The sequence below is a fragment of the Eublepharis macularius genome, chromosome 1 (assembly GCF_028583425.1).
Source record: "Eublepharis macularius isolate TG4126 chromosome 1, MPM_Emac_v1.0, whole genome shotgun sequence".
Lineage (NCBI taxonomy): Eukaryota > Metazoa > Chordata > Lepidosauria > Squamata > Eublepharidae > Eublepharis > Eublepharis macularius.
In genome coordinates, this window is record NC_072790.1 from 165504092 (window position 1) to 165526237 (window position 22146).

The following is a 22146-nucleotide window of genomic DNA, read 5'->3' on the forward strand; positions in this document are numbered from 1 at the left end:
CGTTTCCCAACAGCCATCACTCAGAAGTAATCAAGACACAAAAATAGTGATCCATAAAGATTAATGAGTTTTATTTACAATAAAAACCAGATGCAGTGCCATGTTCTGACACATGCATAAAAATTAGCCATAGTAGAGAATCTTACATACTTTCCAAAGTTAATTGTTTACAGAAAAGAGATGAAATTGTTATACAAAACTAGATACAAACAATTCTTCAGAATCAAATTCTTCAGGAGTCATGACACAAAACAAGTCTGATTGACAAGACAGTAAACTCTCTCTGTAATACAAACATGCTCCATGTCTGGTGCCACAAAGGAATTTTGGGTGTCTTCCCAAGAGGTGCTGCTTATCCAAGCTAAATTCTTGAGTACAAAGTCAAAACAAGAGAGATACTGTCCTTACAACAGGGCTTTCTAACCCTAGTTAACCGCAGTGTCGGAAGGAATCTTCTGAGAAGAAAATACTTTTGCCTTCTGTGCGACAGGTCAGTAAATGCTCATACATAGGTCTTTTAGAATAGGGGTCATAGAAATTCCCTAACAGCAGGCATGCTAATTAGAAATGGGCATGAAACGGGGGGGGGGGGAACGAACCCTGAGTTTTGTGGTTCGTTGCGTTTCACGAATCACAAACCACAAACTTTCACAAAATTGTTCCATTTCGTGAAACAATTTGTCAGGTTCATGATTCATCAGATCCTGGGGCCCTACAACAGCACCCTTTATATCCAGAGATGCCAAACCCGCAGGGAGATTTCAGCAAACTCTCCTCCAGCCACCTTCCAAGTTTGGTGAAGATTTGCAATACGTTGATTGAGAAGCAGTCAACAGACCAGACCGTCTCCCTTCTGTCCTCCTGTGTGCCATGGGCTCAGGGGTGGTGGGTGGCCCACAGCACCCTCATCTTGTACCCTAACAGGCACCCCCCAATTCCACTAGATGGGTTCTGTCAATAGCTGCCCCCTCCTCACGAGCAGAACAGGAGCTCTCTGGTTGGCATACAGACCTGCCTAACAGGGTTGGGAGGGATGAAATTGGTGTTCCCATGGCTACAGAAGGCCCATCTGCCCCCTGCTCGTAGCTCTCATAGAACAGAATAGGAGAGCCTAAACAGTTAACTATACAGAATAGGAGCTCTCAGGTTGGCAGGGAGAGCTGCCTATCAAGGTTATGTGGGCTGAGATTGGAGTTTCCATGGCAACAAAAGGTCTGCAGACATTCCAGGCCTATGTTGCCTAGGGAATCAATGGATTGGCGCCAGCCTGTCTGGCGTCACACAACTTTCATGAATCAGCCACAAAAGTCATGGATTTTGTTAAAAACGCAGCACCGATAAAACACGTTTTCGTGATACACAAATTGGCTCAATTCATCATGAAATTTGATTCGTGCCCATGTCTAATGCTGATTAGCCAGAGAGAGTTTCCTCCTCACAAACAGGATTCTAAATCTGGATTAAATCCTAGATTTGAATCTCTGTTTCTGGGGTGGGGGGTAACTATCTCTAGTTAGTTAATATGCCTGCATTTGTATGCCATAGGTAACTGAAATTACTTTCTATCTAGGATGCTCCACATGAAAAGGGAGGAGCAAGGCACACATGAGGTTCATGAACAACCGCAGTTTAATGTCAACTTAATGTCTGAGTGCAGTCAGTGTAGATTCCTTTTGTAGCATGGATAGCTCTGTTATGTGTGACAGCTTGGAATCTTCCAGGAATAAGCACAAGTTCATTTTATGCAGCGGACTGGGACCAACATACCTGCAGGACTGCCTCTCACCATATATTCCCCAGAGGGCACTTCTCTCGGCTGATAAACTTCTTCTGGTGATCCCTGGCCCCAAGGACATTCTCCTAACCTCAGGCTGGTGAAACTCTCTCCATCGAGACAAGGGCCTGTGGTACTTGTTACAGTTCCACCGGACCTGTAAGACAGAGCTGTTGCACCAGGCCTATGATAGTGGTTGAGGTTTGGACGAACTGCCCGGTTGGCCTCTCTGCTGTGGCCTTTGGTCTGCCTATTTGTTAACACACTTGGCTACCTAGCTGCCCTACCCCCATGATACTGAGTGGGAGCTACTCTCTCATAAACAACATATGCTGCGTTTTAGATAGGTAGTTTTAAATTTGAATTGAAATTGTTATTTTATCTCATTGTGTATTATTGTTCTAATTTATTATATTATGATAATGTTGTGATCTGCCCTGAGTCCGCTTGCAGGGAGGACAGGCAACAAATCCAATAAATTAAATTAAATTATGCAGTATAGTGGTGCCAGCCAGATCACAAGCAGTGTGCAAGAGCAATGTTACACTTTGAACTCAGCTGGCTTCCCCTGTATGAAATGAGCATGTGTTTTGCAGAGGATTCTGGAACGCACTCCCACTTGGAGTACTTAATTTCTGCCTGCCATCTCTTTACTCCTCCCCGCTTCTGCAGCTCTGCTCACTGAAGAAGGGCAAGTAATAGCAAATGCTGAGGATGGATTTAAGAAGAGATATAGAGCTCTATTTTAGAGAAAATAGGAACTCAGTTACAGAAGAAGTGCTCTGGGATGCTGCTAAAGCAGTCATAAGAGGAGTTTATATTGCTAAAGAAATTAGAATTAGAAGGGAAAACAATAAGGAAAGAAGCAGGAAAGTAAGTGAAATTATACAAAAACAAAAAGAATTGCAGGAAAATTACAGTAGACAGACTCAAGAACTCCTAAAAAAACTTAAAAAAGAACTAGAGAATTTAGACTCTTTATCTATGTGGAAGAAAGAAATATTAGTGAAAAATGAATATCACAGAATCAATATAAATACAATGAAAAGAATGGCCAATTACTTAAAGACAAGGAAGGAAAAGCAAAACATTGGATGCATCAAGGGGGATGGGGATAAACAGCTTTTTAAGAATACTCAGATAAGAGAGGAATTTGCTAGATTTTATCAACAGTTATTTAAATCTGGAGAAAATCAAAAATTTGATGAACGGTTAGAAAACAATTTAACGACAGAACAGAGGGAGAGCCTGAATAAAGATATCACACAACAGGAAATAGCAGAAGTATTAAAGGGTCTAAAAAATAGAAAATCCCCTGGTTTAGACGGATTTACTGCAGAATATTATAAAGAAATGGCGGAGTTACTGATACCAGAAATGCAAAGATTATTTAACTATATATTAAAAGAAGGTAAAATGCCAGATTCATGGAAGAAAGCTGAGATCCTTCCAATTCTAAAACCCCAGAGAGACCCTTTAGATACAAATTCTTATAGGCCAATTAGTTTATTGAATCAAGATTACAAAATATTCGCAAAAGTTCTAGCTAATAGACTGGAAAAACATTTACCAAAACTAGTTAAGGAAGATCAATATGGTTTTGTCAAGAATAGATCTATAGCCCATCCATTGAGAAATATATTAAATGTTTTGTTTGGTAAAGAAAAGAAAACCCTAGCTCTGCTAAAATTAGATGTTTATAAGGCGTTTGACACCTTAAATCATAATTATTTAATGCAGGTATTGGAGAAATTTGGTTTTACTGGACCGTTCCTAAATACTATAAGGGAAATTTATAGGGGTGGTAAAGCAGTTATTAGAATAAACGATAGACATACTAGAGAAATTTCAATCCAGAGAGGAGTAAAGCAAGGTTGCCCATTATCCCCGATGCTATTTGCATTAGCAATGGAACCCCTAGCAGACAGGATTCGAAATAGTGGTAGAATTCAGGGATTTCAAATAGGTAAGGAAGAACTTAAGTTAAATCTTTTTGCAGATGATATTCTGCTGACAATAAGTAATCCACTACAGGCAATAAGAGAACTGCTAGTTATTTTAGAAGATTTCAAGTCAAGCTCGGGGCTTGGTGTCAATATTAAGAAATCTGAAATAATGTTTCTTAACGTAGATAGGGAAACTAAAAGAGAGATATTAGTTCTAACGGGGATGAATTCAGGAGTAAGTAAAATTAAATATTTAGGAGTATATCTTACTAGAAACATAGAGAAGCTACAAAAAATCAATTATAATAAGGTCTGGACAAAGATAACAAAGAAATTGAAGGATTGGAAGAATAAACATTTGAGTATTTTAGGGAAAATTAGAGCAGTTAAAATGTTTATATTACCCAAGATGTTATATCTACTTCAGGTACTCCCAATAGAACTGGACCAGAAAGATATAGGGAAATGGGATGAAAATATTAAAAATTGGGTGTTCGGCCGGAAAAAAGCAAGAATCTCAAAAAAATTGGTATATATGCCCCAAGATGATTTAGGATGGGGACTCCCACATTTGCAAGCTTATTATGATGCATTTCAGTTGAAAGCATTGATGGAGCTAGAATGGAGGAAAGGGGATAAGTGGGTAAGATTAGAATCTGCAGTCAATAAGGGAGCAGGTAGTTATGGAATTTATACTAGAGATCTGCAAAAGGAGATAAGACAAGCAAAAGGCCCAAGAAAAATAGTCTTGATTGCTTGGAAGAGGTGGAAAACGGCTATGATGCCACAGAACTCAAAATGGACTCCACTTAAGTATATCTGGGAGAAGGAGATGAACCCGAAATTTTGGGAAGATCTTAAGGCGGAAGGTATAACTAGAGTGAAGGACATGTACAATGGTCAAGGGGATTTGTTACCACTTCAGGAATTGAATCAAAAATTGGGGGAAAGATATTGGTTAAATTTAATGGGGTTACACCAGTTAATTAAACAAGACAAATATAAACAAGCTATTAAAAGGGAAGACAATAATATAGAACACGCATTATATGTGGATGAAATAAAGAAAGGGCTGGCAGGGAAAATTTACCTTGAATTGGTGAGGGATAAGGAGTTTATGTTTAGAACTCTAAAAAATAAATGGAATAAAGAAAAACAAATAACTTCTGAGGAGGTTAATAAGTTAATGGTGAATTTGAAGGCAATTAAGCTTGAAAAGTATAGAGAACTTGAAAGGAAGATTATCATGAAGTGGTATAGAACTCCTGCCCAATTGGCATACATGCTTAAAGGGATGAAACCTAACTGCTGGCACTGCAATGCAAAAGAAGGGTGGTACTCCCACCTATGGTGGGAGTGTCCAAAGGTCATAGATTTCTGGGACAAGGTACGGGGAAAAATAGCATTGGTATGTAAGGTCAACCTCAATATAGATGTAGATCTAATATTCATGGGTGTATTGGGAAACACTAGAATTGAGAAACAAAACCAGGATATTTTCAAAGCGATGATACTAGCTGCACATGCAGTGATTGCATACGGTTGGAAGGAGAAGTTAAAATGGACCTTAGAAAGATGGAATGATTACTTGTATGAATATATTCAATCGGATATGTTGGAATGTTTAAAAAAAGATAAGGCATGGGTTGGGAAAATGGAGGAGATAAAAGAGAAATGGTCTGTATATTTTCAATGGGTATATAATGGAGAAGCCAATACAACTATATTTGGAAAATTGAAAAAAATGTGCTCGTGGCTAAAAATTTAATTTGTAGTTATAGGATGGTCACCTTGCGGGGGGGAGGGTTATAAAAGGGGTAAAAGATGTATCATAGGAGAACTGTGACTGTATTGAAATGTAATAATAAGTGACGCATCAATAAAAAAAAAATAGCAAATGCTGAGGAAGACCAGGTGACACCCCACTTCCATTGGCCAGATAAAGCCCCTGTTACCAGCTGCCAAATCCTTTATTCAAATGTAAATGTTTAGAACTGAAAAAGGTAGCAAGTGTTTGTAACATTTATTTTGCTATTCCAAATTATTCATATGACCACTTAGCATCATTTGAAACAAGCTGAAGATGCTTGCTTTTAAGATTAATAGAACACTAATCTCCTGACCACAGTTAAAAATTATGCAGAAGTGTAGTAGTTCATAACTTTCAATTGAGATTTTCTTTATTCCTTCTGTAGGTTCTCTGTGACCTCTTCCACTCCTCTCCTCAAAGAAGCAATCTCCCAACATCTGGGAACATTTCAGGGTTTATTAGACGACTATTTTTGCAGTTGATGCTAGAAGATGAAAAAGTGACAATGTTCCTTCAGTCACCATGCCCAGTAAGCCTTCTTTTATTTCACTCTGTTCCACTGCTGGGGACCCTCTTTATATCCAGACTCTTAATATTTTCTCCCATTTTATACTATTTATACTATTTTTCCCTGACCAGAACTTATTCTTAAAATACTGTTTGAATTATTTCCAGTCCTGATGATGTAGATAATTTAGAAAAACATTATTCAACTACAGCAGTGTGATAATGTCTAGTCCAGTAAATGAAAAATAACCTCTGAAGGGACATTTTTCTTTCAGTTGAGTTTCTTGTATTGAGTCTTCTTGTCTTGGTTAGAAATGTCGTACTGTACTTTTTGAATATTCTGATTTCTTTGAAAAGTTAACAGGTGGTAATCGAAAATGTTGCAACTTGCTACTGTTTTGTGTTCTGATACATGTAAAGAACTAAGAGTCTCTTTATAGTATATTAACAGTGTTAATAGATAAATTAATTAAAACAAGCCACTAAAAATAAACTGACACCATTAAAACAATGCATTTTATGCATAACAGCATAAAATATGCATCAATAAGTCTAAAATCATATAGATAAAATGACCCTCAGGCCAGAAATAGACTATAAATTATTTGAGATAAAACCCCTTAGTTAAAAGCCTGGGTAAAAATGAATGATTCAGCTTGGTGCCTAAAAGAAAGTAAGATGAGCACCAGGCGAGCCTCATGACAGAGCCCATTTCATCCATGAGGCAATCCAGCTAAAAATTCCCTTCAGTCATCACCCACCTTACTTCTTCAGACTGAGATACAGAGAACAAGGCTTTAGAAGAGGATTTTAACTGGTAGGCTGTAGACATGGACACGAATCGAAATACGAATCAAATTTCGTGATGAATCAGGCCGATTCTTGTTTCGTAAAACACGTTTCGTGAGGCTGTAGTTTTCACAAAATTCATGACTTTGGGGGCTGATTCGTTTGATTCGTGAATGATTCGTGATGCCAGACAGGCTGGTACCAATCCATTGATTCCCTAGGCAACATAGGCCCGGAATGTCTGCAGACCTTTTGTTGCCATTGGAAACCCCAATCTTAGCCCACATAACCTTGATAGGCAGCTCTCCCTGCCAACTGGAGAGCTTCCATTTTGCCCTATACAGCAAGGAGCAGGGGGGTTAATTCCCTAGGCAACTGAGATGGACCTACTGTAGCCATGGGAACACCAATCTCATCCCTCCAAACCCTATTAGGCAGGTCTGTCTGCCAACCAGTGACCTCCTGTTCTGCTCTATGTGAGCATTTCTTATATAAGGCACAGCTCTTTGCCTCGTGCTTTTCAGTTCCAGTAGACAGAGGGAGAGGGAGGACCTGTTGCTGGGATTTGGAGTGAGAGAGTGGAATTGGGAGTAGTTGGCTGGATTTGCTGCTGCTTTGGAAGAGACTAAAAAGCCTTTTTCTTATTTTCAGCTCTTGGCCTTGCTGGGAAGGCCATTGGGTGAGGATGCTTTCTTTCCTCCACCGCACCCAACCCCAGTCTTAGGGCATTGCCTGGCTCTGGGGCCTAGCTTGTCTGAGACCTTTTTTTTTCTTTAATTTTCTTTGCTTATATTCTTATTTAGAGCATTTGTTCTGGTTGGCTTGTTGGGTGAGGGTGGGCGGACGAGAGCCTGCTGAAGTCTCCCTGCGAGTTTGGCATCTCTGGCTATGAAGGGGGCCATTGAAGTGCACTGGGGTCTGACGAATCACAAAACTAACAAATCATTTCACGAAACGGGACAATTTCTTGAAATTGTCGAAGGCTTTCACGGCCGGAGAACGATGGTTGTTGTGGGTTTTCCGGGCTGTATTGCCGTGGTCTTGGCATTGTAGTTCCTGACGTTTCGCCAGCAGCTGTGGCTGGCATCTTCAGAGACACTTTTGGTGCTACACCTCTGAAGATTCCAGCCACAGCTGCTGGCGAAACGTCAGGAACTACAATGCCAAGACCACGGCAATACAGCCCGGAAAACCCACAACAACCATCAATTTCTTGAAAGTTTGTGATTCGTGGAATGTGACGAAACACTTGTTTCGTTTCCCCCCCTCCCATTTTGTGCCCATCTCTAGGCTGGATAATATGGGTGGAGGCAGTCCTTCAAGAACCCTGACTCCAAATTATTTAAGACTTTAAAGGTAAGAGCAAGCGCTTTGAATTGTGCCTGGAAACAGCCAGTGCATATCTTTTAGCACAGAAGTGATCTGATTTCTGTAGCCATTCCCAGATATTAACCAGTGTAATACAGTGTTTAGAGTGTTAGACTAGAATCTGGAAAGCCCTGATTCAAATCCCACTCTGGCTTGAAAGCTTGTTGGGTGGCCTTAGGCCAGTCACACACTCTCAGGCTAACTTATATCACAGGTAGATGAGGATAAAATGGAGAAGAGGAAAATATTTATAAGCCACTTTGGGTCCCTTTAGAGAAGGCATAGTGGGGTATAAATAAATATATACATAAATAAATAAACTGTTCTCAAAAGTTCATCTTCGTTCTTCTGTGCAGTCCCATATGGGACTGCGCACATGCAGGCCTGCCAACCAGAGTTTTTATCGCTTCCATAAAGCTCCACTAGGGGGTGGCTTCTCCCAGTCACATCTTAGCCCGTTTTCCTTCCTAAACGGTTACCTGACTATGTGGGAGGAGCAACCCCTTCCTCTCAGTTTTCTCTTAGCCACCGTGATGAGAAGAACCTCGCTATGAGCTCTGTTAATTTTTAACATCAAACATTTTATTTGAACAGGAAATTAATAAATTTTGGAAAATCTTCACTCCTCTTTATGTCTTGTGTGTTTTGAGGAGGTTTTGAATCGACTAGTTTGACTTTCGCATGTCATAACTGCCGCTCCTCAGATTACCTCAGAGTGTATAGTTTTCATGAGGCATGCTGGATATGGTGCTAAGATGGTTACCCCATGAAAAGTACATTGCAGTAATTGTCCATGTAGACATTTTAATTCCAGAATATTTATTTTGTTCAAAAAATGAACAGCTCTGGTAGACACAGTTTTACAACAGTGCCCCCCTCCCCCGTTATAGTTACATACCAAATACTTCCATGCCAAACTGTGAAGAATTTCTTCAGCTTACTTCAACTTTATTCAGTATTCCTTGCCAAAGGTCCTCTCTTACGTGTTCTCCCTAGCTTGTAGCCGAGAATTAGTCTTAAAGCTGAACACCAATTGTGACTGGGCAGCAGATAACACAACCATGTGAATGTAACAGCAAACCGCGGTTTGCTAGGAAACTGTTTTCTTAGATGCATTTAATTTGATGTCTTTTATTTTTAGGTCTAGAGCTTCATTTGGAATAATTTGAAACACAGTAGTTGAACTATTTCTAAATGTTTAAAATAACTCTACTTTCCCCCTCTTCTAGCTATACAAGGGTAGAATTAATGCTACAAGCCATGTAATTCAACATCCAATGTATGGTGCAGGACATAAATTCCGCACTCTTCTGTTACCAGTCTCAACAACATTGGCAGAAGTTCTTGATCGTGTGTCAGGCAAGTTCTATATAATTTTTTTAATTGGCCTTTCATTATATTCAGTAGAAATTTAGATTTAGGTTGCATGCACAACAGTTAAAACAACTTCACTTGGGCTCTCTCTGTCTCTCTCTCTCTCTCTCTTTCTCTCTCTGTTTATATTTTTAAATTGGGAGGGGGTACAGAACTCTCCTTCTCCTCCTCATGTAGAAATTAGCATGCACATATTAACATGTATTTTGAGACCTGATTTATGGATTACTCCTCATATGGAGTTGGCTTGATATACATCTCCATGATGTATGTCCCATATTTATCCTGTACACACACACACACACACACCATTTTTAAGAAATGAACTTCATAATGGGAAATGATGGTTTTAGTTGGGTTTGTAAAACTTGGTTTGTGAGAAACCTGGTTTTAAGCATACATGAGCAAGCCATTTTTAAAGTATCTTTCTTGCTTCTCCAGCTAGTCTGGCTGCAACACACAGGCTTCTCTATATGGATACTTCAGGAGCTGGGCTTAGCTTAGCTAACTAAATAATAGCTTCCCTGTGAATTTGAACCCAGATTAAAGCAGTAAACAGTGATTAAATATATATGCAGTCTGACATATAGTTTGCACAGAAACAACTGTTTCTGGAAGCGTGTGGTGACACCATGGAAAATTCATGCTGTATATTACAGCGGAAACAAGGGGAAGACACTGTGCAGATTCTGTTTGCTGACAGTATGTAGATGGACCAGCTTTCCATTTTAAGTATCATTCCATGATAAAATACGTATTTTCTCAATTTTGTTATACAATCACCTCTCAATAACCTAATGAAACTAACTTTAAACTCAAGAAAGGCTTGTGCCTTAATTGGAATAATAAGCTTGTTCATCGTCGTGTCTTCTGTGCAGCCCCACATGGGAACCATGCAAGCACAGGCCAGCTGTGGATGTATCAAAGCTCCAAAAGGCATGAGACGCTCGTGCAGACTTTTTGCACGCTTTTTGAGTAGACGTAGCTATAAAGGGCAGGGCGAATGGATCCCTCCCTCAATTCTTCTTTAGCCGCCGCTGAAGAAGGACATGCTTCAAGCTCCTCCTCAAATTCAAGAAAGAAAGCAAGCGAGAAGATGACTTTGAAGGCACTCTTCACAAAGTGTCTAAAGTGTGGATCCAAGATGGCCCAATCTGATGGGCATGAGAAATGCCTAATGTGGCTGGGAGAGGCACACGATATCGAGTGGTGTAGTGTGTGCAAGCAATTTACGCTGAAAGCCCGACATGAACGGGCACTGCACCTAAAAGCAGCATTATGGGAGTCAGCCCTGAAAGATGTCTCCGATTCTGAACTGATGAAAACCACTAAAAAAGGACTGCAGCACCCAGAACAGGCCTCCTCGGTACCTAACCTATTACTTCGGCTCCAAATACCAATAATTAGAAACAGTCTGTTCCTTCTCCCTCTGAGGTGGAGGACATCTTGGGTGATTCCCACTATCCAATCAGAGAGGCAGAAACTAATTTTCTTCCTCTTCCTGTCTGGCATTTGGGACACCCTCTCTTCAGTTCTGTTCCTGCCTCCAGGGAGAGCAGTCTAGTAGCAGACCACCTCTGCTACTTTCTTATTAGGACTTCAGTTTCACTTTCACTTTCCCATTCCTACTCCTTTGCTCTTCTCTTCCTCTTAGCTTTCTTTTGTCTTTCAAACTCTGTTGACTTAAACTTTCATAGCTCCTCCCTATCTTCTTGCTGTCCTCTCCTGTCTCTTACTACTCTCCCTGGCTGACTGAGATGATCACAGCAGCCATTTGGGGCAGCCGCTTACAAAATGGACACCAGGGATTCTGAGGATAGTTTCCTAGATGACAGAGAGAAATGCTCCCCAGTATTCACATCAAACGTGATGAGGATTGATGAATCTGGCACCGACATGCTTCCTGGCTTGTACGTGCTCCCAGCAATGAGTCAGCACCAACATGCCTCCGTGGCTTGTGCTGTCTTCTGGCTACAAGTTGGCCTTAGAGTCACAGAAGAGCTTCAAACGGCCTGTCCCACTAAGCGGGAGCCAGAAGCAACTACACACTCCTCTACTGCAGCTGAAGTTGGCATGTTACCTCAGCCCAGGCTTTTGGCAGGAAAAGACACCAAGAATCTCCTCAGCTCTGGAGCCACAGTGAATGTGCCCATGCCAGCCTCCTGGCTGGAGATTCCACAGCAGGCTATTTCCCTTTGGTTCTAGCTCTGCCTTTACAACAGGACTCGCCCCGTCGAATGGGTAACGTATGAAGGGCACAAACCTGCCTGTATCTTTGAACTTTTTAACTTCCTAAGACTAACCATGACGGAGGAAATATATAATCTCTGCTGGGCTGAAACCTCTGTTAATAGAGATGTGGCATCTACCTCCTCCTCTTCTTCCTCCACAGGAGAGGCTGTGGCTCAGTGGAATAGCTTCTGCTTTGCATGCAGAAGGATCCAGATTAATTCCTCATTAACTCAAGTTAAAAAGATCAGGTAGACAGTGAGAAAAACCTCTTCCTGAGACCCTGGAGACCTTCTGCCAGTCTGACCCTGATGGACTGATGGTCTGAGTCAGAGTAAGGCAGCTTGTAATGTTTAACAGGCAGGGCTCCCCACTGAGCAGAGCTATCACCCTTGGAGAGCATCTATAATAAGGAGAAGGAAGAATTCCTTCAGATGTGGAAGAGAAGGAAATAACCATGCCAGAACAGTCAGCCCAGCTGTCTGAATCTGAGGCCTACCTGTATTTACTACCTAAGACATTCTCAGCCTTAGGGCTGCAGGAATTACCCTCAGGGGAGGAGGACCCTTAGACAGGGAATACCAAATCCATACCCAGGGAAATGAGTCTCTTCCTAGGGAAGGCTCCTCAGAAAAGGTCCTCCTATTTCCAGAATATTTGGGGAGACACCTCAAGGCTGAGTGGTCTAAACCATCAGCCAATAAGCAATCCCTGAATGTGGTCAAAAACCTTTATTCACTAACTTTCTTTGCTAATGAGATGTTGCCGGTACCTGTGGTTGATTCTCCAGTGGCTACACTTCAGTCATCTGGGCTCCTGTCAGAGGACGGGCAAGGATCAGTCAGCGATAACATAGACAAGAAGATAGAGGCCATGCTGAAGAGAGCTCACAGGGCCATGGCCATACCTATTAAGGCTACAGCCATTGCATCCATTGCCTGCAGAGCGTCAGCAGTATGTATCAGAAAACTGATCCAACTTCTCTCATACAACAATAGGTAAACCCCTCCCCCTGAAGGGGCAAATAGAATTTTGAAGGCCAGTACCTTCAGGCAGATACTATCCTGGATGCATTTACCTTTTCTTCCAGGGCTGTGGTCTCAGCAGCAGTAACAAGTAGGCACCCTTAACTAAGAGTGTGGCCAGCAGATTTACACTCTAAAAATATCGTCCTGGCTTACCCCTTTCAGAGAGAGAAGCTATTTGGGGATCTCCTGGGAAAGATCTGGGTTGAGACCAAGGACAAAAGAAAGTGTTCCCAAAAAAACTCAAACTGAGAGGCGATCCCTTTGCCCTCAGCCATTTTATTCACAATGCACTCTACTAAGGTCCAGATAGGATCCCATGCGACCATCCTAGGGTTAATCTGGACAGCCCTTTAATAAGGGGGGTCCTTTCAAGAACCTGCTTATAGTATAGTGGTTAAGTAACTTAACTAAGATGCAGTACTCTGCTGGTTCAAATCTCACTACTGCCATGAGCTTACCACATGGCCTCTGGTAAACTATTCCTCTCAGTCTCAGCTCCCCAGCTATATTGTAGGGATAATGCTTACTTTGTCCCAAGATCAAACAGACAGTTCTCCACATGTTGAAAGAGATCCAACCTTGATACCAAGATCTCTAAGACAGGCCTCACAAGCTGTCCCTGTGAGAGGCCAACTACTCTTTAGCAGCAAGCCTAGGTCGACACGCAGGCAGATGTCTGGACCTTAGAAATAATCTCACAAGGCTATTCCATACAATTCAAAAGCTACCCACCAGAACGTTTTGTCATCCCTCCCCTACGCAAAATCTTAACCCAAGAGTTAATCCTACACCTTCTGGGCATTCAAGCAGTGGAGCATGTTCCCCACATTGAAAGAGGACCGGGGGGTCTACTCAATCTACTTGGGGACTGGAGGGCATTATTAGACCTCAAGTTTTTGAACAAGTTTATCAAATTGTGTCACTTCTGAATAGAGACTCTGAGCTCAGTCACAAAAGCCATTCAACCAGAATAATACATGAGAATAATACATGACATCTACAGATCTCACTGAGGTGTACCTCCATGTACCAATTCTGACATCCCATCAACAATACCTAAGATTTTGCATGAAAAGGGAAAAAATCAATTGGCAGTTCTGAGCCATCCTTTTCAGCCTGTCCACTGCGCCAAGAGTGTTCACAAAGCTCCTGAATCAACCCCATTGTATGTCTCAGAGAGAGAGGTATTTATGTTCACTTGTACCCAGACGATCTCCTGATCATATCAAGCACAAAAGAAAAAACTCACCATGACACTCAGTTCACCGTTCAGTTCCTACAAAGCTGGAACACCTGGGTATGATCATAATCACGAAAGAGTGTTCTCTATTCCTCACCAAAGAAAATGTCAGGAAGACCAAATGGCTGGCCAAGACTGTCATCAGAGTACAAAATCAGTTCTCACGACACTACCCAAACTGATGGGTTTACTAGTGGCCAAAAACAATACGATACCTTGGGGTCATCTACATGCAAGACTATTTCAGACCTTTCTCAGATCTTATTAACAACAGATCATAGATGAAACAGATCTTCCCACTCAGGTACCACTTCAGATCAAAAACAGGCTGAGCCAAGGTCACCAACCCAATGCAAAGCAAAGGATACCTGAACCCTTGAGAACAACATATACTTACAGATGCAAGCATCACAAGTTAGGCACATCTTCCTATCAGTGTCTTGGAAATGTGAGCGTTTTGTCTGGCCCTGTTCCAATTCAGAGCTCAGATAGTGAACTCACACATCCTGATCTGTATGGACAAGGTCGCAGACAAGACATATATAAACAAGCAGAGGGGATCCAAGACCTCAAGGTGGCATAAGGAGGCAACAAAGATACTTAACTGGGAGGAAGGTCACCTAGCCTAAATCATAACTGAACACATCAAAGGCATATCCAATGTCCAGGCAGACTGGCGGGGCAGGTAGACCATTCAACAAGGGAATCGTCCCTTAAGAAAGATCTCATCCAATGGATAACATCGCACTTCGCAACACCTCTCATGGACCTGCTTGCGTCCCAACACAACCATCAACTACCAGGGTACATGACAAGGTTTGTTCCACCCACAAATAGATGCCCTGACATCACAGTGGCCAATAGGCCTCCTCTGTGCATTGCCACCCTTACCAGTGATACCCAAACTCCTGAGAAAGATGAAGGAACAGGGAGCAAAGTGCTAGTGGTTGCCTCTTGGTGGCCCCACAGACTATGCTTTTCCACACTGCAACAGACAGTAATATCTCCACCTCTCATCCTACTGACCTCTTTGGTCATGTTACAGCAAGGACTGATTTGGCACTCTCATTTAGACTCTCTCTGCTTAACCGTATAGAAATAGAAAGGAACACGTTCCTAAAATGGGGATATTTCCGAGAGGTGGCCGACACTCTCCTAGCATCTAGAAGACAATTCACAGTCAGAATTTACAACTCCTCTTGGAAAGCCCTCACTCAGTGGGGCAGGAGGAAAACTCTGGACATTTTACACAGCCCTGACCAAACATCCATTTGAACTGGTCAAGGATGGTCTCTTGAGAAGGCTGAGTATGAAGACCATCTTCCTCATTGTGGTCACATTTGCCAGAATCTCAGAACTAAGCGCACCATCAGTCAGACGTGAACTCTGTATCTTTCACAACGATAAGGTGATACTTCATACTGTCCTCACCTTTCTTCCAAAAGTCTATTCCAAATTCCATAGGTTGCAAGAGATAACGCTACCATATTTCTACCTCTACCCTAAATATCCTAGGGAGAGGCTCTGACACAACCTAGACGTCAGAAGGACACTCAAGGCCTATCTGCTTCAAACAGTGCAAATCAGAAAGTCGGACTTACTGTTCATTAATATATCTTCCCTCAATTTGGGGAAGAAAATGCCTTCAGCAGCCGTAGGTGCCAATAGCAAAACATACACTATCGAAGTTTACAAAACTCTCATTGTAGAGGTTCTGAATGGAATAACAACTCACTCTGTGAGGAGCACTGCTACCAATGCAGCATTACACAGGAACATTTCTGTAGAAGAAGTCTGCAAGGAAGCAACATGGTCATCAGTCTTGCCCTTGGTGAGACACTACAAATTAAATCTATATGGTTCAGCGGAAACCACCTGCGGTAGAAAAGTACTCCAGTGCATTATCTCAGACAAAGACCACATCCCACCCAGAAAGTGGAAATTACTTTGGGAGCACCCAAGAGGTCCTCCGCCTCAGAGCGAGAACAGACCTTTGGACACTTACCATGAAGGGTCCTTCTTCTCTGAGGAAAGGAGGACATCTTGCTCTCCCTGGGTCTTCGTCGTCCTCTACCTTGCTGCCTCATTCTTCTACCTCCTTTGGGTTATGCTTTATTTACAGTACCTGTTAACACAACAGGTGTTTTTTTTTCTCAGTATTGACAGTTGCTGAATGATAAATTCAGTGTTACTGCTTTGTGGAGTCACCTGAACTGAAGAGAGGGTGTCCCACACACCAGACAGGAAGAGGGGGAAAATTAATTCCTGCCTCCCTGATTGGATGGTGGGAATCACCAAAGATGTCCTCCTTTCCTCAGAGGAGAAGGACCCTTCACGGTAAGTGTCCAAAGGTCCGTTCTACTTCAGCTCCAAGCGCCAACAGTATGAATCAGTCACTTCATAAAGATTCCAGCCCATCCCGATCTTCACCTGAGCCACCATCGAAAAAAGCCAAGCTAAAGTCGAGGCATACTGAACAGTGCCCAACTCCGAAATTGCAAAAGAAAAAGTGGTCCTCAGTTTCAGCTCCATTTGCCTCCGTGGCATCCAGCCCACCTGTGGCTCCAAGAACACCCTCTCCAACCCCGAGACCACCTTCCCTAATGTAACCTGCACAGAAGGAAGACTCTTCCGTGGTTCCAGCTGACACCGAGAGTTGTCTAGAGGTCGTTAGAAGTCACAGATGTCCTTGGGTTCCATACACCTATGAGTCTCCTTACCATTATTCCGCCTACAGCATGGAAGACTCTCTGGGTCTCTACCCGCCACCTCACTACTATCGGCATGATGATTACTACTCTTCGGAACCTTGCCCTTCGGTTGTGAAGACAAGACCTCCCTCGGTTCCTCCTATGATTCCTGAAGACATCAAGACTGCAGAACCAACACTTGATCCACCAACGCATCCTGAGGATAGTTCCAACTCCGGTTCCAACTTGGCATCCACACCATCCCCTCCCAAGTGTATCATGGAGGGCTCTGCTGTGTCTCCCCCTGAAGACCTTCACCTCTACTCTGAACAACTAGTCAGAATGGCAAGGTCATTCGAAATTGAAGTGACTTGTTCAGCTCCAACTTCCTGGGTTTGTCTCCCATGTGGGACTGCACAGAAGACATGATGATGAAAACAGGGATGCACCTACCTGTAAATGTTGTTCATCGAGTGTTCTGCTATGCAGGCACACATCCCTCCCTCCTTTCCCCTCCATGTGCTCTTTAAATATGCTAATTTATCCTTCACCGGTGGCTTATTGAACTGAGGGAGGGATCTGCTTGCCCCACCTTTTATAGCTGCGCCCACCCAAAAAGCACACGAAAAGGCCAGGCAAGCGTCTTGCACCTTGTGGAGCTTTGATACATCTGCGGCTGACCTACACATGTGCAGTTCCCATGTGTGCTTGCATAGAAGAACACTCGATGAGCAACAGTTACAGGTAGGTGCAACCCTGTTTTCTATATAATAAAATGCTCCTTTCAAAGTGCTTTACTTCAGTGTCCATAAATCTTGACTGGCCAGATGTTTTAATATTTTGAATGCCTAGATGTCGCTTAAGGTACTCCCATTTAGAAAATGGCATAAATATGGATATCATGGGCCTGAGTCATACATTGTTATCAGTGACTCAGAGGAATGGCTGTTCCCAGGTCACTGAACTGTCCCTAAAGGAAATAGATTTGATTGAGTGATTGACATATGAAGTAACCATGTCATCAGCCCCAAATCATGGTCCTGTATAGATATTCAGCCTGCACAACATTGAACCAGACCATTGCAGCACCATGTTGTACAAGCCCCAGCCTTGTTTAATTTATACCAGGGTCTAAACATTTGGATCCAACTCACAGGCCCAGTCCACACAGCTGTCTGTCAGCTATACACTGCAGTTTTGCACCGCTATGTAAATGTGGTGTCCAGTATGGAAATGATGGGTGAACCAGCTTATACTGGTGCAATCCTTATTTTATAGCGTTCACACAAATTGGACATGTATTCAAATAGTGATTTTATTTAGCATCATTTCATGTAAAATTTTGTTCTTCAGATACTCCTAGTATAACTGCAAAATTAATTAGTGAACAAAAAGAAGACAAAGAAAAAAAGAACTATGAAGAAAAAGAAAAAGTTAAAGCAGAAAATGGGTTTCAGGACAATTACAGTGTTGTTGTTGCTTCTGGTATGTGTTCACTTTGATTTAATTCAAATCTTAAATCTTTGATTTAAAGCATTCAGGTATCTTGAGGAAGGTGATGGAGAATTGGCCTAAGGGTAAACAGAATGGGGTCCCATTGTATGCGAGTTAAGTGGCAAAAAAAAAAAAAATCTAATAACATTCCTTGTACCTCCACCTTGCCTTTGCACTAAGTAGCCAGAACACTGGGAAACAGTAGTATGCAATGCATTGAAATAAAATGATGAATGCAGTATATAACTCGGGATGATTATAACAAGACAAAGGGCTTGGCTTTATCAGTGCAGAATTGCACACAGCCCACCATCTTTTAAAAAACATTCTTAGTCAAACATTGGTCCAGAAGAAATTGTATTTGTACCCAGAACTTACATGCATATGGACTTGGGTGGCCAACCTCCAAGTGGGACCTGGAGATCTCCTGAATTGCAGCTGATCCCCAGATCCATTCCTCTGGAGAAAATGGCTGCTTTGGAGGGTGGATTCTATTGCAGTATACCCTGCTGCGGTCCCTCTCCAGGCTCCACCCCAAAATCTTCAAGATTTTCCCAACCTGTAGTTGGCAACCCTAATAGGACTGTCACATGGTTTAAAATCTCTTCAAGCTTGAGACTGTACCATGTAGAATTCTGTGTGAATAAAGCGCTTTTATGTGTATATTTGATATTACTGTTCTTAAAATATTATTTAATAGGTTTGAAGTCACAGTCAAAAAGGGCTGTGTCCTCTACGCCTCCTCGTCCACCAACTAGACGAGGCAGAGTAATGGCAGATAAAGTAGGCGGTTCCTCTACAGGAGGCGATGCATCCAGCAAAACTATTAGTGTTCCTGTTTTTCACCTTTACCATAAATTACTACCAGGTAATTGCACGGGGAGGGGTGGGGGGTGAGACATGTTTGTTTTCTGACATGGTTTAAATCTCCTGAAGCAAATAAAATGCTGATGGCTCCATCCATGTATTTATTCTACCCACTCTGTACAATGGAGTGAAAATTCATTGACTGCATTTTGAAAGTGAAGTGACAGTTTGCTAGCTTGAAATAACATTATGTTCTGTTACTGTCTGTTAACCAATATGGTGGGCGGGTGGAAGAAAAAGATACATCTACCTCTAGATTACCAATATACTGCCTCCTACTTCTTTGGATGTGTTTAAATGTGACTAATTTAATCCATAATTAATATCATATGATAATATGGTATTGGAGAGTTTAATGTGTTCACTGTTATAAAGGTTAACTCAATATTCCTATTCCTAGTCCTATTGTAACTGAGAAATTGTTTTTGTCCAAATACAGTTAGGGGTGTGCAAAAGAAATAAAATCAGGTTTCCCACTTCGGAAAACCTGAAGCAGAAAAAAGGCGGTAATAAGGGGTTCCCAAAGTGGCAAGTTGCTTCGGGAATCCCTTGTTTGACCCACTTTGGTGCGCTCAGTAAAGATTTGGAGCACACTGACAAACAACACTCCCCTCCCCCCCCGCTTATTTCAAGTGATGGGAGGGGAAGGAGGAAACCCCCCCTTCCCCTTCCATCGGGTGAAATAAGATGCGAGGGGGGGGGGGTTCAGATCCTACCGAGCAGATCAGCTGCTTGGTGGGGTTTGGACATCCCTTTAAACTCCACATTAAGTGAAGTGCGGAAGGGCCCTTTCCAGCCAGCTGGAAGAAGGGGGGAGATTTTGAAGGGAAGAAGGTTCCCCGCGTGGCTTGCAAGCGGCATGGGGAACCTCCCCCCCCTTCCTGCAACAGCTGGAAAGGAGAAGACTTTGAAGGGAAGGAGGTTCCCTGCACCACTTGCAAGCAACATGGGGAGCCTCCTTCCCTTCAAAGACTCCCCTGCTCTCCTGCAGGCTGCATTCAGCCGCTTGTCAGGGAAACCCCTGACAAGCGGCTGAGTCGGGAGTGAAATGCCTCTCTCCCTGCTGCTGAGCAGCAACAGGGAGAAGGGCATTTAACCCCGGCAGGCTGTGCTCAGCCGCTTGTCAGGGAAACTCCTGACAAGTGGCTGAGTCGGGGATTTAAATGTCCCTCTTCCTGCCGCTGTACAGCAGCACGGAGAAGGAAATTTAAACCCCAGCAGGCTGTACTCAGCTGCTTGTTGGAAACCCCGACAAAAGCTAATCGGTGGTTTAAATGTCCCTCTCCCTCCTGCTGCACAGTGGCATGGAGAGGGATGTTTCTTCAACCCCTTGCCCCGAATCTTCCCAAAGCTACACAAATAGCTTCAGGAATCTTTGATTTGGGGTTTCCACAATGGCCTGGGTATGCTGGGGCTGTTTCGGAGATCCCAAATCTTTGCGAATCGGGTCCGACTCAGGTATTTTTCCCGAATCAGAAACCCGAAGCACACATCCCTAAATACACTTTCTTTTATTTACTGCAAGTTGTTTTCAGTTTCAACCCCCCCCCCCCGCCTCTCAAAATTAAGAAGTGCTAAGATAACACAGGGTGTAGCAGTTTGCTATTCTCTGTCTTAAGTATATTTGAAATTTTGGCATTTATACTTCTAAATTCCATAAGTATCTGTTACATATATCAGTTTCCCCCAAATCTTGGGTTTTTTGGAGAAGAAAAACTTTTCCTGTGGCTTCAACATTTCTAGAAATTTTGAATCTTTAGTAAAATTTCATCATTAAACGTGTTTAATTTGAGTTATTTTTAAGTCTTGTGAAATTGTGCTTTCTTTATGCTTTATCTATAATTTGTTTTATTTACATATTGGCCACTGGCTTGGCACCCCTAGTGTAGCTTTTGTTTTCTGTGTATCTAATAAGTTTTAACATTTAGTTTTTCTTAAAATTTACATTTAAGCTAAGTTACGTATGTTAAAATTTGTTTTCAAAATAATCTTATGTAAATTGAAAGTAAATATGTGTGTGTGTGTGTGTGTGTGTGTGTGTGTGTGTGTGTGTGTGTACTTTCTAAAGATGTGTTTACTAAAAGTGGTTTGCAAAATTACATGTAGAAAAATAAACAAAATTGGATTCCATGTTTCATTCTGTGTATAATATTTGTGGCATCAGTTTTTAGAACAGTTTACAAAGATCCCTTAAAATAATTGAACAATGGTACATTCACCTTAACAATTATTAAGTATTAATTTCTCACATGGCTACCTGCTGGAAGTAACCTAGTTAATGTTCTTTAGGTCAACCTCTGCCACCTGAGATGACACTTGCACAACTGCTGACTTTGCTGTATGATCGCAAACTTCCTCAAGGATATCGATCCATAGACTTGGCAGTTAAACTTGGCTCCAAAGTGATCTCAGACCCAAGCCTTTCAAAAACAGATTCATTTAAGCGCCTCCATACTGAAAAGGGTATACATACAATTGTCTCTCTGCTCTGGGTTTTATTGTTGATTTTCTTTAGCCTGTTTAGGATTTTACAATTTTTTTTCTCGTTATTTGTAAATGAGAATATACATACTTTAAATATCTATGAAAATTTTAAAAATGGCTACGTTGGGGATTGACAAATCCAAGGCACCAGGTGGTCATGGTTCCTTGAAATTTTACTGTAGTGCCTAGTATTTTTAGCAATGACTTTATAGTAGTGTCTTTCAGTCAGCTTGGAAATGCCAAGTTTATTTGTCATTTCACATCAGAATATACTTGGTTGTATGGCATAAAAATGCACATGCATGAAGTTCTTACACATGCATATAGCATGCACTTAAGAAATAAACATTTGAACTTCATGTGTGCTTGCTTTCTCCTCTGCTCAGAAACAGACAGCTTTTAGAGACTTCATGTACAGAGTCAAGGATACACAGTTTTGTGTCAGGATTCTTGTTCTTTAGTTGGGCAAGGAATTCCACTATTTTTCAGGCACATCCTGGGATGGTAAGCCCCCCACAGCTTGCCCAGCTTGCATGGCATATGTAA

General features: G+C 42.0%; 1 protein-coding gene across 2 annotated transcripts in view; it reads left to right on the forward strand.

The window, feature by feature from the left end:
- Positions 1 to 22146, forward strand: part of BIRC6 (baculoviral IAP repeat containing 6) — a 330219-nt gene that overhangs the window by 204827 nt on the left and 103246 nt on the right. For both annotated transcript variants that reach the window (XM_054976787.1, XM_054976793.1), the window contains exons 56-60: positions 5916 to 6059; positions 9424 to 9553; positions 18109 to 18240; positions 18950 to 19117; positions 21406 to 21579. In XM_054976787.1, coding sequence (XP_054832762.1) covers positions 5916 to 6059; positions 9424 to 9553; positions 18109 to 18240; positions 18950 to 19117; positions 21406 to 21579 — 748 coding nt within the window. The remainder of the gene's footprint in view (positions 1 to 5915; positions 6060 to 9423; positions 9554 to 18108; positions 18241 to 18949; positions 19118 to 21405; positions 21580 to 22146) is intronic.